This window comes from Dermacentor variabilis, chromosome 9 (assembly GCF_050947875.1).
Source record: "Dermacentor variabilis isolate Ectoservices chromosome 9, ASM5094787v1, whole genome shotgun sequence".
Classification (NCBI taxonomy): Eukaryota; Metazoa; Arthropoda; class Arachnida; order Ixodida; family Ixodidae; genus Dermacentor; species Dermacentor variabilis.
In genome coordinates, this window is record NC_134576.1 from 44631022 (window position 1) to 44647281 (window position 16260).

At 51.7% G+C, this 16260-nt stretch overlaps 2 protein-coding genes across 2 annotated transcripts in view; one reads left to right on the forward strand and one right to left on the reverse strand.

The window, feature by feature from the left end:
• Positions 1-16260, reverse strand: part of LOC142557998 (dermonecrotic toxin SPH-like) — a 62563-nt gene that overhangs the window by 40857 nt on the left and 5446 nt on the right. The window lies entirely within an intron of this gene.
• Positions 10390-13566, forward strand: LOC142592647 (uncharacterized). The gene has a single exon (XM_075704206.1). The coding sequence runs from the start codon at positions 11423-11425 to the stop codon at positions 13538-13540; it is 2118 nt and encodes a 705-aa protein (XP_075560321.1). The 5' UTR covers positions 10390-11422; the 3' UTR covers positions 13541-13566.

A 16260-nucleotide genomic window follows, 5' to 3' on the forward strand; every position in this document is an offset into this window, starting at 1 on the left:
TGAGGTTGGCAATAACGGCGACTCCATGCCACAGTCTGCCCCGAAACACGGGGTCTAGAATGCACTACTTGAGAGGGCGGGCTGTTCGCGACAATGTGATTGGCATGTTTGGCACAACCCGTGCGAAGCACATGCGTCATCTGAGGAGTGTGCGGCGGCAGCTGCGACGTCAACGGCAGTGTCAGCATCGCTAGGTGCATGCACAGTTTTAACTAATTGCATAGTGCATTTCGTGCTGTGAAATTGCAGATAAATTTCCCGTGCTAAGTTGTAGTTGATATCTGCGTTATGCAAAGCATTCATGATTTGTTTAGAAATGTAAAAGTTGTTAAAAAATTAGATTATCGGGTTTTACGTGCCAAAACCACTTTCTGGTTATGAGGCACGCCGTAGTGGAGGGCTCCGGAAATTTCGACCACCTGGGGTTCTTTGACGTGCACCTAAATCTAAGTGCATGGGGATTTTGGCATTTCGCCCCTATCGAAATGCGGCCGCCATGGCCGGGATTTGATCCCGCGAGCTCGTGCTCAGAAGCCTAACACCATAGCCACTAAGCAACCACGGCGGGTACGTAAAAGTTCTGTAGTGAAGGGCTATGCAAAGCCTGCATTCAGAGTAAGTGAAATAGTATCTTTAGTGGTGACATATGAGATTGAAAGCAAGCTAAAAATAAGTGCATTTTCAAAGTGTCTGCCACAATTTGCTTGTTGCTGCTGTCGTCATCAAGATGCATGTAGCCTGCAGAATTTGTATTCTTACTCGTATCCCCTTACTCATTGATGGACATAAGCGCCTGTCTCCTCACTTTCTACTAGCACAGAGAAGCTCACAAAAGCCAAGATATACAGTGCACGTCACACCTTCCGCTCCATGGAACGTGCTGTTGCACGCGCAGCTTCTAGGTCATCCACCATTTTGTCTCGCGACAACGGCAAAGTTGCTTTCGAGTGAAGAAAATGCCGTCCAACTGGTCATCTGACATGTCAACGCTCCCGCGAAGTGTGTGCACGCACGGGCAGTTGATAGATTTCAACAAAGTGACCTCACTTGTATATAGCAGAACTCAGCAATGTTATACAGTAACATTTGTACAGTGCAAGCTAGCACTAGAAATGTGGTTGCGATGTGTAAATAAAAGCACTAGAGGAAAACTGCACCTTTCTGTATTTCAGCCTTGAACATACACTTTTCTTTACAGTAACATTTGTTTATGTACACATGACATGCGACAGTCTCTACATTGAAGAAGTGTGAGAATCATGAGTACTCAGTAGTAGAGACATTATGCAACATATCGCAGACACGTTGGAATAAATATTACATCACATTGGTCTTCCATCGAAAAGATTCACAGGTAACTGCATCATAATATATCACAGGTAACGGCATGCATCGTTTAAGAAAGCTGTTGTACGCTGCACAAGTACACAGTAATAACAACTGGCTTAAACTGCACCAGAAACCGAAATGAGCAGGTGCTTAAATCACACGCCAACCGAATATTTATCACAGCGAAATGTATAGGTACATCAGTACATGTGAAAGGAACATCCTGTTGTGGCACTCTGAAACTGAAAGAGCCATAACATCAAACTTTGATATTCAGTAAGACAAACTGCATAAATATTGCACACAAATTGCACCACAAGAGCTAAACATACAATGTATCACTACCTGAAAGATCACTGAGTGACAACAAAATGTTTGATAATGAGACAGATGTGCAAGAAAAGAGACATTCCAGCTCTGTACGTAGTGGCACAAACAAATATGCATATGCAACAGACAAAAAATAAGCATTACAAATGAAAGGAAGGATCATAGACAAGGAATTTTCATAACTTTTTTCTTCTTTGCTGTGTATAGTGACAGGTTGCTTTCGACATTAAGGCCTGAAACGTTCGCCATTTGATGACAAGGATTAAATTGTAGAACACTTGAAGTGCGGCGTCATGCTTAAATTGACATGACAATAACTAGGCACCTCAAAATTGCAGTGCCACAGTCGGAATGCCCGCACACACCAGGCCTACTGGCCATTTTACAGCTGAGCCTGATGGTGTGCACGCTCATATTGCTGATGTAAACCTTGAAGAAAAAATTTATGCTGCAGTGGCTATGCTACTTATGGTTGCATTAAAGGGTGACTTCAGCAATTATTGATTTGCAAACTAGCAATATTCGCCCTTCATATCATTAATACATCAGCAAATTTTAAGATAAGTTACAAATTCCTTGCGTATCCTACTTTTGCTTCCTTTAATTATGTGGGGCCTGAGAGGGGGGAGGGGCTTGGCTGCCACCATGCCCCAGTGCAGCCAGCAGCAGCTGAAGCAGGCGCTCGTTGGTCTCGTGCGACCGACGCGCCACTTAGAGGCGCTGCCGCTGCACTTCGAGGCGCTGCGACTGCACTTCCCGCATTCCCGTCACCTCCTCCCTAAGGTGCGGCAGGCTCTCCATGTGGGCCTCGTGATGCTGCCGCAAGCTCTGCATATGGGCCTCCTGGTGCTGTTAGCAAAGATGTGTAATTAGTTTAATTACAGAAGCTCAGTAACAAGGCCTTCGTGTGTTGCATTCATCCGTATTTGCAGGCTATTGTCTTGTGATTGTATATTCAAACACTGGAAATATCTTTCTGGCCCATCTAACTTGTGCTGCCGCATTCCATTAAGGTGTGTTACATTGCTATACCTGCTTCCTTGAACTTAACGCCACTTATTTCTTTTTGCCACATAATTGCGTAGATATTTACACATGTTATATCACATGAATGTGTACAAGATATCACCACAGGACTACACGTATACTTTATGCTTCCGGAGTCCTCCACTACGGCGTGCCTCATAATCAGAAAGTGGTTTTGGCACGTAAAGCCCCATAAATAAAAAAAATTAATATAATTTTTAGAGAGGTCATATGCTCATCAATTTCATACGCCGAAAAAAAATTGGCTGAAGGCTTAGCTTGGTTAAGCGTGGAAGATTGCGAAAGCAATACCCTTGGCTGCGCCTTGATTCTGCTGATGGTGTGGACATAGTTGCCCTTTCATAAACTTATGGCTATACATCATCCGACATAGCGCAAGGCAGCGCGCCGACCACTGCGAGGAGCCGAGCGGTAGTCCCATTTATCCTCCTAGCGTGACCTCACACCAGCGAGCACCCTCTCTCGGTAGTGCCGCAGTAGCGGCGCGTAAGGCTTCGCCTCCACCATCGATGCCGCGAGCTGGGGCCCCGTATCTCGGTCTGACGTGACGTCACACCAGCGAGCGCCCTCTCTCGGTAGCGCCGAAGCAGCGGTGCGCAAAGCTGCGCCTCCACCATCGATGCCGCGAGCTGGGGCCCCGTCTCTCGGTCTGGCGTGACGTCACACGGTCGCGTGACGCGCAGCTGTGTAAGGAGGCGCCACGACCCCCGATGGGCCGAAAGCACGAGCAGTATTGCTTTCGCAATAATATACATCTGTGGCCTTACACATACCTGCCGGTATGTGTAAAGCCACAGCATTTGTTGGCGGAAGCGGGCGTGCTCTTGAGTTCTGGCTTGCGCAACTGGCCCTGGCGAACGTATTCGGCAGTAGCCGTCACCACGGCACCATCGAGTTCCTGCTGCCTGGGCTGTCTACGGGGTGCCCGTCCCCCTGCCTGCGGCACCTGCGGGGTTGGCTGCGGCACCTGGGGATTTGGCTGTGACACCTGGGGGGTTGGCTGAGGTACCTGGGGGGTAGGCCGCAGCACCTGAGGGGTAGCCGATGGCTCTTCGTGCAAGGCAAAAGCAAAGACTGCTCATTCACTGTTATCCGACCTACACAGATTGATTGTTCTAACCAGCCACTTTGAAATGTCATTATAGCTACATAGCTATAATAATGATACACAAAACAGGTAGTAAGAGCAAAAGATGCCACAGAAAGTTGCTGCTAGCAGTAACCTATAAGAAGCACGAGTAATCTCTATTAGAACATCATGTCATTTGTAGTCTTGCATTTCTCCTCCATGAATAAGAGCGGGATGCTGCACACAAAGGTGATAACAGCACAGTGACGTACTTCATAGCAAGGTCATACAGCAACTGCAAACAACAATGCTACTACAAAAGCTGGGCCACTGCCTTACGTGTAAGGCCGCTTGGCCCAGCAACAGCTGCAGGGCCCGACACCACGAAGGCAGTTGTCGCTGGTAGATGTCTGCGCGAACCGCTGGGCCCTACAGCTTCCTCTGAACTTGTGTCCTGCAGTCAGAGTAGTGTTTAGACATTGCGAGCAGTGTGTGCAATGCGCATCATCTACACTAGTTGCTGCTCGGAGTACATAACCTATATTGTCACTTGCACAAAAAATGGCTTTAAACATTTTGCAATATTGTGTTACAATGTAATGCTGAAAACTTGTGAGGCCACAGCAGGTCACACAAACACTTTTTAAATCCAATGTACGCACCTCGCTATCGGCGAAGAAATGGGGGGGGGGAGGAACAAGGAGCCCTCCTGTGCTCATAAGGGCTTCGAGGACGCCGCCGTCGACGCCACCCACTTTGCCACCTCCAGTAGCCCTGCAAACACGGCAACGACAACGTGAAACGACGTTACTGTCAGCATCATTAGAAGCTCACCTCTTCTCGCTCGCGGCCCTGGCCGCTTCTTTTTTCGCTTTATGGGCCATCTTGGCCCAATGGTTGCGCCAACGGCTGGTGGTCCTTACGGCTGGACCCTGTGCGTTAAGGACCACCGCCACCTCCTCCCACAGTTAGTTTTTTTCGAGCAGCAGTCATACGTGGCGAGAACTCTGTAGAAGCTCTCGCTAGGTGTAGGTGCTGCTCGATGAACTGCACGAGAATAGCCGCCTGCTCTTTTGACACCCGCGGCCCTTTTGCTGCCATTTTCTCTTTGTCAACTTGGGAATTTCAGCCGGCCCGACGCACAGTAAGAAATTTAGAGGCAAACACTCCGTCAGAGCTAAGCGCCTGCATAAAGTGCTCACTACAACTTAGTTATTTCTGCCTTTTTATACCACTAATGCAAAAAAAGGTGAAGTCACTACTCACATTTCACATTGTAGCAGCTTCTTTCTCGGAGCGTATCAGTGCAGGAAGTATTACCGATGCAGCGATAACTTTGACGAATCTGTCGTTCTGTCATGGCGGTGCCCTATGGCTAGTGTCTTGACAGTTCTCGATCCACTATGTTGCAAAGTTTGACCTCGGGTGCTATGGATAATTCTTCTTGGCCCTTCCTAAAGAAGAAATTATCACAAGTCAGACGTGCATCAAAAACCGCACGACAATGAAAGTACTACACGGGCAATGGTTACTCACCTCAATCCTGTATATCACGGGGGAGGGGGGCGCAATTACGTATACGCTAGGGGCTGTCAGCTGTTCGGGTAAACAGAGGCTGTCATTTTGCGTGCGCTCAACGGCATGGATTGGATGCACATCCGACTATGTGGCTACGGCTTCGAAAATAGAGTACTTGCGTTTGCACTTCTTTGGGCTGCGGCAGCTTTTGCGTTGTAAGGTAACAAAATGAATTTGCTTTACGCAGCATGGAAGTCCGCTTTTATTAAGTGGCATTTTACAAAACGAATTTGCTATACAGCCCCGGGAAAAGAGAAGACAACGCGAAAGAAACATCCGGCCAATGAAGGGAGCTTCTGATTGGACGATCCAAGAAACGTCGTGCCTACGCAACCACAATTTCCAAAATCGATGACGTCACGCGGAAAGGCATTGGCATGAAAAAAGTCATTCCTACAAAATCGCGCCCCAGAAGCGTCTACGGAGTGGCAAGGAGCGCATATTGGCGCCGTTGCTACGCTCGAGCAGTGTAGGCGGCGCCACGGTCGAGGAGGGCGCGTGAAAGAGAGTAGAAACGGAGAAACGTGAAGGAGTGAAGGCGGAGGAGGAGAGTGTTACTACTTTACAAAGCTTAAGGGGTTTTAGGTTAGCTCGCGCCCTCCTCTTTTATTTCAGCCACAGCTGCGCATGGCGTGGCTGAGCTACAGAGAAGGTTCTGTAGCTGAGCGCAAGGTCCCTCTATAACAAGGTAGCGACATCTGCCGCGCGCGCCACCTAGGAAGTTCCTGCAGCAGACGGCGCCCAAGCTAAACCGCGGTGCCACGGCATTCGTGAGCTGAAAAAATATCTGCACACGCGCGCAAATAAAACGCTACTGGTGCCTGACTGTGGTGAAAAACGAAAGAAGGGCCCGAACTGCTAAATCTAGTCCTTTAATTTCGAATGAGCGCTGAAAGAAAAACGCTCAAGAGAGCGGAATGAGTGCTTGATCGCCTCGCGATTCCGCATGTTTACCTTTCGTTCGTTTGCGCGTTCGCCTTGGTGATTGCTTGCGCTTAATCCTGTTTGCTCTGTGAATTCTTTTGCTCGTAAGTGTGCTGCGTACACATAGCGCTTACTTTGAACGAAGAATTCGGGTAAAAAAAGAAGGCTGCCAGTGACTTGGACCGAAAAGTTTTGACATAACGTCGCTGAAACGTGCGACCCTCACGGCAACTAAACAACATCCTGTATGTGTGTAGAAACGAGTGCGCCAACAGTCTTCTTGCCGCTGAGTGTGTTTGTCGTGTCGCGATTACACGACGACTGTTTTGTTTTGTGGTCCAGTGCTACCAGCCAGTGCAACTGTCGTGACATTCTAAAGCGGCGGTATGGATCATGTCAGCGAGTCTCCTCGATCGTGTTCGGGCTGCCAGCGCGATCTAATGTCGCGGCCCACCAACATCGAGCGTAGTGTGTGCACGTGTGTGAATGCGGTTGACTGTTCTCGTGAACCGTGTGACGTCGCCACGTAAACTTGAATCATGACACGCATTGGTGTGTTTATGCCTTTTCGCCTCCGTGCACCGCTAAAGCCCCGTAAGAATTAGGGCGCCCTTATACGAAACGCACGCGGACTGGCCTAGCTAGCTATTACTGCACTGCGTCTTGCTGGCAATCCGTGTACCGCTTCTGACGTTTTTCTTATGCTAATTTGCAGTTGTGTGTTTTTCATCAGTAAAATGGCATCGCCGATTACTGAAACTTCTTTGAGTGTAAGGGAAACTTGGAACGAACGAGCTCGCAGCTGTATGTAATGTACTTTGATCAATTGTATTATACTATTACACTTCATTATTTGATGGCCAGTAGCAGTGGCTATGCAGTATTTGTTTTTAAAAGCAGAGTAATGCAGGCACTTAGGAATATGTTTATTCACATATGCAATGCACAAAAACACGATTAGGATATGAACAGTTGGAAATGACTTTTTGGACATATTGTAAAGCGCAGTTAACAACGCGCGCAAACACAGGAAAGTGTGGAAGTAGAATTCGCTGCTGAAAGTTATTTTTTATCGCAGGTAACGCAATGCGGATATTTGTCAGCGAGTTAATGCGTTTCTGCCCCACTATTTACTTGCATGCTAGGTCATACTGCTCTAAAATCAATAATCTTCACAAACTTCGGCCGTCAACATTCATGCGCGTGAATGAAATACCATCGCAGCTCTGCACGCACACATGTATACTTTCTCTCGCACCTTCGTATCGCTCTACGTTACTTTCCTCGCATAATCGAGCAGTTACCGACGGTTCTGTCTTTCTGTCCGATTATATGCGACCACATTTATCTTCTGGTTATGTTTTATTTGCCGCGCGGAAGGCAAAATAACTTCTTGCCATCCTCCGTCTGATCTCGGCACTCACCCGCACAGCAACAAGGCATTTCGGTCCTTTGCATCCTAGGTCAGGCTGAGAGCCACGAGGTGGCGCCACTCCGGTTATCTGGCTGCATATCGTGCTCCGTTTTCACCTGTCCTTGGCCCGGTCCAGGGCCTTGCCCGCCCCTGGGTCTACTCTTCATCTTTTCACGAAGACTTCCGCCACAAGTGGGCACCATACGACTCCCGGTCCGACGCCAGGCTGGCCCTCCAGGCCCCTCCAAATCTACGAAGCGGCGCGGCGCCGCGCTAACCCTAACTCGCCGCGCCTGCACCTCTGAAATGCAGCGTCTCACGAAGACCCGGCAGCCGACAGCCACCAATGCCCCGCTGGCCTCCTCTTCTACCGCCGCCGGTGCCACTGTGCCTACTCTGTCAACGCTGAATGTTACCAGCGACGTGACTAATTCTACGCCGGCAGCCCTGTCTCAACCGGCTGCGTTCCTGCACTCCGCGCACGCCACCGTGCATATTCCGACCACGTTCAACGCTGTGAGCAACGCTGAGAGCTCTGACTCGACCGCCGCGTCGCAGTCGGCGTTCGTCGCCTCAATGTCTCCTACGACCAAGCTCCATGCTGTCAGCGGCGCCAAGAGTCTCGGACCACTAAACGTGTCGCAGCCAGCAGCGTTCACCGTCGCCGCCGCGGATGCCGCCGCGTCTATTCCGGCCACATTGGCGCCTGTTGTAAAGAGCCGCAATCAGACATCAGAATCGCAGCTGAACGCGCTTGTTGCAGCCGCTCCCACCGGTTCCACCACATCTGCCGTGTTGGACACTGCAAGCTCTATGCCCGCCGATGTCATTCCCAATGTTTTGAGATGTGTTTCTGTCGCGCCTACCTCCTTGACCACCGTGTACCCGGCTGACGACTCGTCGGCGGAGATGGATTTCACGTCGTCCCCAGACAACGACCATAATACGCCATCATTAGAAAGCGGCTGGAGCACCGTCAGTACCAGCCGTAAACCTGCCTCCGCCGCCCGCCCTCGCACCGAGCTCATCTCAGTTGGGATCCAACTTCCGCCCGGTACCCTCACTCCCAAGCTGCCTCTTTACGACTTGCTTGCCGCCATCATCTCAGCCGCACATCTCTCCTCCAAAACCAGCGCAGAGATCACCCTTCAGGCCAAGCCAGCTCAGAGCCTTGTATTTCTGAAAACACACTCCCCTCTCACCGCCCAACTCCTACTTTCTCTCACGCATCTTCAGCTCCACGGTAAGCCAATCACCGTCAAAACATATGCCCCCAATCCTCCCATTTCCTGCCTCGGCGTCATCCATAACGTCGGTGGTCACTTTACTCCTGCTCAGCTCATGCATGACCTTGAATCATACACGACTGATATTCTCGCTGCTCGTATGATGGGCAGCACAGAATCAGTGCTCATAACCTTCGCTGGCACCGTCATACCCCACTTCGTATATTTTAAACGCGTCGCTTTCCGATGCCGCCCTCATAAGCCTAAGCCCCCCACATGCACCCGTTGTCTTGCTCTGGGACACCGTGCTCACCAATGCCCTCAGCACAACGTTCCGGCCAAGTGCCGCCGCTGTGCTGCTCCCCTACCCGCAGATCCTACCGCTCACGCGTGTGCCCAACCATGGTGCATTCATTGCCAAGTAAACACACATCCCTCTCTCGACCCCACCTGCCCCTTCCTCCTCGCTAAACAACGCGAGTGTGCCAAAGCCGCGTTTCTCCGTCGCACAGCTTTGCGCAGGGCCACGCAGCCCACCCCTTCTTCCGCCTCTTTCGCTATTCATGCATCTCCTTCAACTCAGACTCCATCACCTCCAGGCTCCTACGCCGCTACAGTGAAAGGGCCCTCGGTGCAAGCATCCCTTTCTTCCTCTACTATACCCTCGCCATCCCTGATTGACGAGAACCGCTCCTTCGATCTCCGGCTCACAATGCTTGAGCGTCACCAGCGCGAACAACAGCGCATATCCCAAGATTTACAACAGCAAATCCACGCATTGACACAAACCCTAAAGACAACCACCTCCTCTCTTACATCCCAGCTTAGCAAGCTAAATGAGCACCTTGCCACGTTCATCACCCCGTCCCCTAACGCCCAGGTCGCCCCATTGGCTGACCTGGTGGAAACCACCACCACCGCACACCACACTCGCTTGCTTCAGCTCGAAACTTCGATTGTCCAGATCCTCACCACCCTCCAAACCCAATCCAAGCAATTGGAATCATTCGCTTCTATGCTGGGCTCCCTCCAGGAGTCACTGCCCCCGGCCAAAAAGAAGGAACGTGTCCCCGCAAACTCTTCTACCTCTAATCTATCGTAAACATGGCGCGTGGAGAGGACCTCGAGATTGTACAGTGGAACTGTCGAAACCTTCGCCACAATAAGACCCCCCTCCACCAGTATCTCCTCACCCGCCCTTCCCTGCCCCATTTTCTCCTTCTCCAGGAGACGCGGACGGCCCGCACCGTCCCAGGTTACCGGGCCTACCATGCCACGACGGGCGCGCCGCTTGCGTCCATTTATGTACGCAGCGACGTCCTCGTCGAGCCACTTGATATCCCCTCCAGCCTCCAAAAATATTTAGTTGGTGTAGTGTATTACCAACCTTCATCGCGCATCTCACTCGCCTTTATGTCTTTCTATAATCCCCCTGCCACATCCTCTTTGTTTACTGCCTTGGGCAAGTTCCTTCATTCTGTTCCCGCCACCACCCATCTCTTCCTTGGTGGCGATTTTAACGCCCCTCACACGCTCTGGGGCTACTCCCAGACCCTCAAGCCCGGCCGCCTGCTCCACTGTCTTGCCCAGGAGCGCCACCTCACCCTTCTTAATACCCCTGGCTCCCCTACTCGAGCGGGCACTGTCTCACAGCGCTCCACGACACCCGACCTCTCTTTCTCTCGGGGCTCCCTTTCCTTTCACTGGCAGGTCACAGCTGAAACGCTCCTCAGCGACCATTTCCTCATTCATATTAGCGCTTCTCTTTCCCACATCCCTCGATCGCACTCAACCACTCACACTGACTGGCACGCATTTCGCACTAATCTCCTTTCCGCCTCCTTTGAATCTTACGACGACTGGACGTCGCGCATCTCCGCAGCGCTTTCGACCAGTAGCCGTCGCGTTCGCTCACGTCCCCCTATCCCAGACCCGGATCCTCACTTTCTCCGTTTATGGCGTCGGCTGAAACGTCTCCAACGTTCCTTGCGCTCCCAACCCCAAAATACCCAACTTTCCTCCCGGATTGCTGCTCTGCGGGCCGAGATAGTTGCCCATGGCACGTCCCTCGAGCATTCTCGTTGGAGTGCGCTTTGTGACGGCCTCGATTCTGCATTACACTCGCGATCCACGTGGTCCCTTTTTAAATCTTTCTTAGGTACGAAGCCTGCCCTTGCTCCTACTCTAGCAAAAGCCCTCACTCAGGGGACTCCCTCCGATGTCTTTGACAAGCTCACTTCTTTGTATCTCCCACCCCCTCTCACACCTTCCTACCCAACCTACTCTGGTGATCCTAACCCAGACCTCGACCGGCCTTTCACTCTCCGGGAGCTCGAAGCTGCCCTGGCTGCTAATGCTTCTCGCTCGGCTCCCGGTGAGGATACCATCACATACACTACACTCCGCAACCTCCCCGACCACTCCAAGGAATTCCTCCTTCAGACTTTCAACAATGCCTGGGACACCGGCTGCTTGCCGAGCGCTTGGACATCCTCCCTTATTTCTATGATTCCGAAGCCGGGCAAACCTCCCTCCCTTTCTAACCTTCGCCCTATCTCCTTGACGTCGTGTGTTGGCAAGACCCTTGAGCGAATGGCTTTGACTCGCCTCTCTGATTTTATTGAAGCGAAAGAGTTCTTCCCCCATTCTCTTATCGGCTTTCGACGGCGCGTCTGTGCACAGGACATGTTCCTGATCCTCCAGCACACCTTTCTCTCACCCAATCCCAGCCAGATCCACGCTCTTGTGACTGTTGATGTCCGCAAGGCCTTCGACGGTGTGTGCCACGACCATATCCTGTCTCAACTCTCCTCCCTGGACTGCGGACACCGGATGTACTCTTATCTCCGCTCCTTTCTCTCTAACCGAGTGGCTCGTTTCCGAGTGGACACCCATCTGTCCGATCCCCACCCGCTCACCCGTGGCACTCCTCAAGGTGCTGTTCTCTCTCCTATCCTTTTTAATCTTGCTATGACCCCTCTCGCCTCCCAACTAGCCCAGATTCCTGACCTCCAGCACATCTTTTATGCCGACGACATCACCCTCTGGTGTTCGTCTGGTTCTCCCGGTCACGTACAGGACACCCTGCAACGTGGCCTCGATCTCATCAACTCCTTTCTCTCCACTGCTGGCTTGTCACCTGCTCCGGAGAAATCCGAGCTTCTCCTTCTTAACTACTCCTCATACCAGAGCTCCCACAACGCCCTAATCTCCCTCCATCTTTCCGGCTCTCCCATTCCTATTGTCCCCCAATGCAAAGTTCTTGGCTTCCCGTTGCATGCAGCCAAGAATGTGCAAGCCCTACACCATGCTGTCAGGACTTGTCACTCGGTAACTCACCTCCTGCGGCGCGTGGTCACTCGGCGCTCGGGCCTCCACGAGGCTCATGCGTGCCGAGTTGCCCATGCGCTCGCCCTCAACAAGTTGCTGTACTTTGTGCCTTACGTTTCCTTCACCCCCACTCAGCTTAACACCCTCGAGACCGCCCTTGTGGGCCTCTACAAGGCAGCTCTCAACCTCCCTATCACCACCTCCACTGCTAAGCTCTTTGCCACAGGCCTCTTCCATCCTCTTCGTTCTCTTCTCTCTCTCCACCGTGACTCCCAGCTTGCCCGGCTTTCTCTTACCCGTCAGGGTCAGTGGTTACTGGCCCAGGCGGGTATCTCTCCCATTCCCGTTTCCTACTTTACCTCTCCAAAATCCACCCCGGCGCCCAATCTTCGCATTCTCCCCCTGCCGTCCAATATGTCCCCTGTCCTGCATGCCGGCCGTCGTCACGCGGCCGCGCAGCATCATTCCCCCCTCTTTACTACCCAGGGAGTAGCCTACACGGATGCCTCTTTCATAGCCCCTCGAGGTTCCTGCGGCTACGCTATCTACCATCCCCACCTCCCAGCACCTGAAACTCACACGAGTGGGCCGTACCTACACCCTCCGGATGCACTATCTCTCGAGGTCCTTGCCATTGTACATGCCCTACAATCATTTCCCTCCCTGCCCTCGCTCCCAGAGTACACGATATACACCGATTCCCAAGCCGCCATTCGCCACATACAAAACCGCACCCTACCCCATTCACTCCAACAAGAGGTCGAACGAGCGGTCTCCGCATTGCAACCTTCCACCGTTTTCCTCCGCTGGGTCCCTGGGCATTCGGGGATTGACGGCAATGAGCTGGCCCATCAGCTCGCCCGTGACGTTTTTAACCGGGCACCGTTGATCCCCTGGTCGGGGCCCTCGCGGGATTCTGGGGGACTCTCCCTGCGCCGCACTATCAAGGAAGTTTACCTCCAACTCCGTCTCGACAAGCGCCTCTACCCTCCCCCTCATCCATCACTCACTGTGCCGGAGGCTCGCCTTCTGCGGCACATCCAAATGAATGCACTGGTAACCCCTTCCCGCCTCTTTCTCTATCGCTATCGCTCCGACCCCTCCTGTCCCAACTGCCCCTCTACTTATGCAGACCTATCCCATTGCCTATTCTACTGTCCGGCTGCTCAGCAATCAAGTTCCTATCCTCCCCCTTCACTTTCCATCACCACCTGGCTGGACTGGCTTGGCGCTGAAGGTGAAGAAGAACAGCGTCGACTGGCCACCCAGGCGGTCGATATGCTCGGCCTGTAATTTTTGGCTGAATAAAAGTCTTATACTACTACTACTAGGTCATGCTGAGCTATTCAGCGGGCTCCCTCCCCCCTCCCCCCCATAACGAACTAAAATAAATAATATCCACAAACTTCGGGCATCAACATTCATGCGCGCGAGTGAAATACTATCACAGCTCGACGCATGCACGTGTATACTTTCTATCGCACCTTTGTATCGTTCTGTGTTTCTTGCGTCGCATAACCGTGCAGTTACCGGCACTTCAAAGTCCTTCCGTGCAATTCTGTGCAAGCATACTTTTCTTCTGGTTAGGTTCTGGTTACCGCGCGGGATGCAAAATAACTTCTTGCCATCGTTCGTCCGGTTTCGGCACCCAACCGCAAAGCAACAAGGCCATTCATTCCGCCCTCCCGGAACGAAATTATCGCAGCAATGTACATAGCACAACAGGCGAAACGCGCGCACTTCGCCCGGAACGCAGGAACTTTCATGGCGGCAAAGCGGCGTCGTCGGCTGGATCAAAGCCTGTCTGTACTTTGGAATTATTGAGGGATTTTAGCTGAGCGGCGCCGAGCGCGCCCTATCTTGGAGGTCATCTGCGGTGGGTGCAATGCTTAGGTATCCCGAGGTAGCTGATGAATTCGTGTGTGCTACGCTCTCGCGCCCCTTGTTCGAATTTAAGCAATAGGCCGCAAAAAAGGGCAGTTCGCTCGCCGCTATCATTACGTTAGCGTGCTTATGGCGAGTGTCCGTGGTCGTATAGTCAGATGTGTTCGTGTTTGCCTGTGCGCGCGTGACAACGGGCTTAATGTGCGTGTGTGTGCGTGCGCGTGCGCGTGTGCGTGCGCGTGTGTGTGTGTGCGTGCGTGCGTGTGCGTGTGTGCGTGCGTGTGCGTGTGTGCGTGTGTGTGTGTGTGTGTGTGTGTGTGTGTGTGTGTGTGTGTGTGTGTGTGTGTGTGTGTGTGTGTGTGTGTGTGTGTGTGTGTGTGTGTGTGTGTGTGTGTGTGTGTGTGTGTGTGTGTGTGTGTGTGTGTGTGTGTGTGTGTGTGCGTGCGCCAGTTTATGCAGTAAATAAAATGACTAACTTTGCTTCCCATAGCTGTCTATTCATTCGCTTTCACAGCCAATGTCTCGCCTATGGGACTAAACTGCGAGTCTCTTGTCAGTTATGTGTTTTATGTGCCAAAGCCACAAATGTATTGTGCAGCACGCTGTTGTGGGGAGCCCGGAATAATTTTCACTACCTGGTGTTCTTTGCCGTGCTCCCAATGCACAACACCGGATATTTGATTTTCGCCCCTATCGAAATGGGGTCGCCATGGTCCGGCTTTGATCACGGGACGCACGGAAGACTTCGCATCTTCTTTAACAAGTACACAATAAAGATGTTTACGCGGTGCTATTTTGTTATGCATAGACATAATCAAAGTATGTCTACTTGAGCTCCAAAGCGATGCACCGTCCACTGGCAGCTCGGCTTACATCAGCCAATCGAGACACTAAGCTATAGTTTGTTGACCGCTGCAGTCACGGCCGTCAGCGCTTCCAATCCAGCCACAACATATCATCATGTGCTAATTTTCTTGCCATAGACATTATATGGGAACAAGTCCCGGCCGCGGCTGCCGCGTTTCGATGGAGGCGAAATTCATAAAAAGCCCGTATCGCATCCACTTAGGCACGTTAAATGTCCCCTGGCGGTCAAAGTTATTCCGGAGTACTCCACTACGGCATGGCTCTTAATCAATTCGTGGCTCTGGCGCGTAAAAGCGCGGAATTCAAAAGTCCTTATGCGGATACTCCAATTTCTGCCTTTGTCACCAATAACGGCGTCGTCAGGATGTTCCAATAACGTTCAAGTGGCATACGATCGCGAAAGCACGCCTTATGTTGCAGGTGTAAGGGTTAGCGTGTGAAGGTGAGGCGAGTAGGATGATTCCTTGATCGCAGCGCGCAAGGAAGGATAGTGGGAAGGACGTGCGCCCTGTTCAATAACGCGTTAGAGGCATCGCGGGGATGTGTGCGCCCAAGCCGGTAAGCGGGGGGAGGGGGGGGGGGCCGGCTAGCGCGCTTTTCTTCTCCTACTGTGGCCGCGGCTACACATGTCAGAGCTGAGAGCGACTGAGCGCGCCCTACCTTGGTTATAATATTGCCGTGGGTGGAATGGCTAGGCGACCGGAGATAGATGATGGCTTCGTGTGCACTGTGTTCCCGCGCGCCTATAGTTCTTGCTGAAGCCAAAGACAGCCCGAAGGACAATTCACTCTCCGCTCTTCATCACGTGAGCGTCCTGATAGCGAGTGTCTGTGGTCCTAAAGTGAGATGTTTTTTTTTATGTTTTTTCTGTGCGCGCGTAACACCACGGTTCGTAATTAGGTTAGCAAGCGAATGTTACCAATGGTTTACACGACGGGTAACACTACTATCGCTATTATCCTTATACCTGTCGAATAGTTTGCTATCACAATCACGGCTTCAAATTTCTAGCGAAACTGCGAGTTTTGTTACAGTTAGCCCTCAAACACCATATTTAGGAAAGGAAGCAAGATTATACATGCGCGAGAAATAACGCATTGCCAGCGTCACACCGTGGATGTGCGGCTCCAGATTGCGATGGTTTCTTCTGACGGTCAGGTAATACTGACGCAGAACACGGTGCTAAACGCGTGGGGAGGTAGCATACATAGCTTCATATTATTAATGAATAAGAATACTTCAACAGAAAAAAAATGTATGGT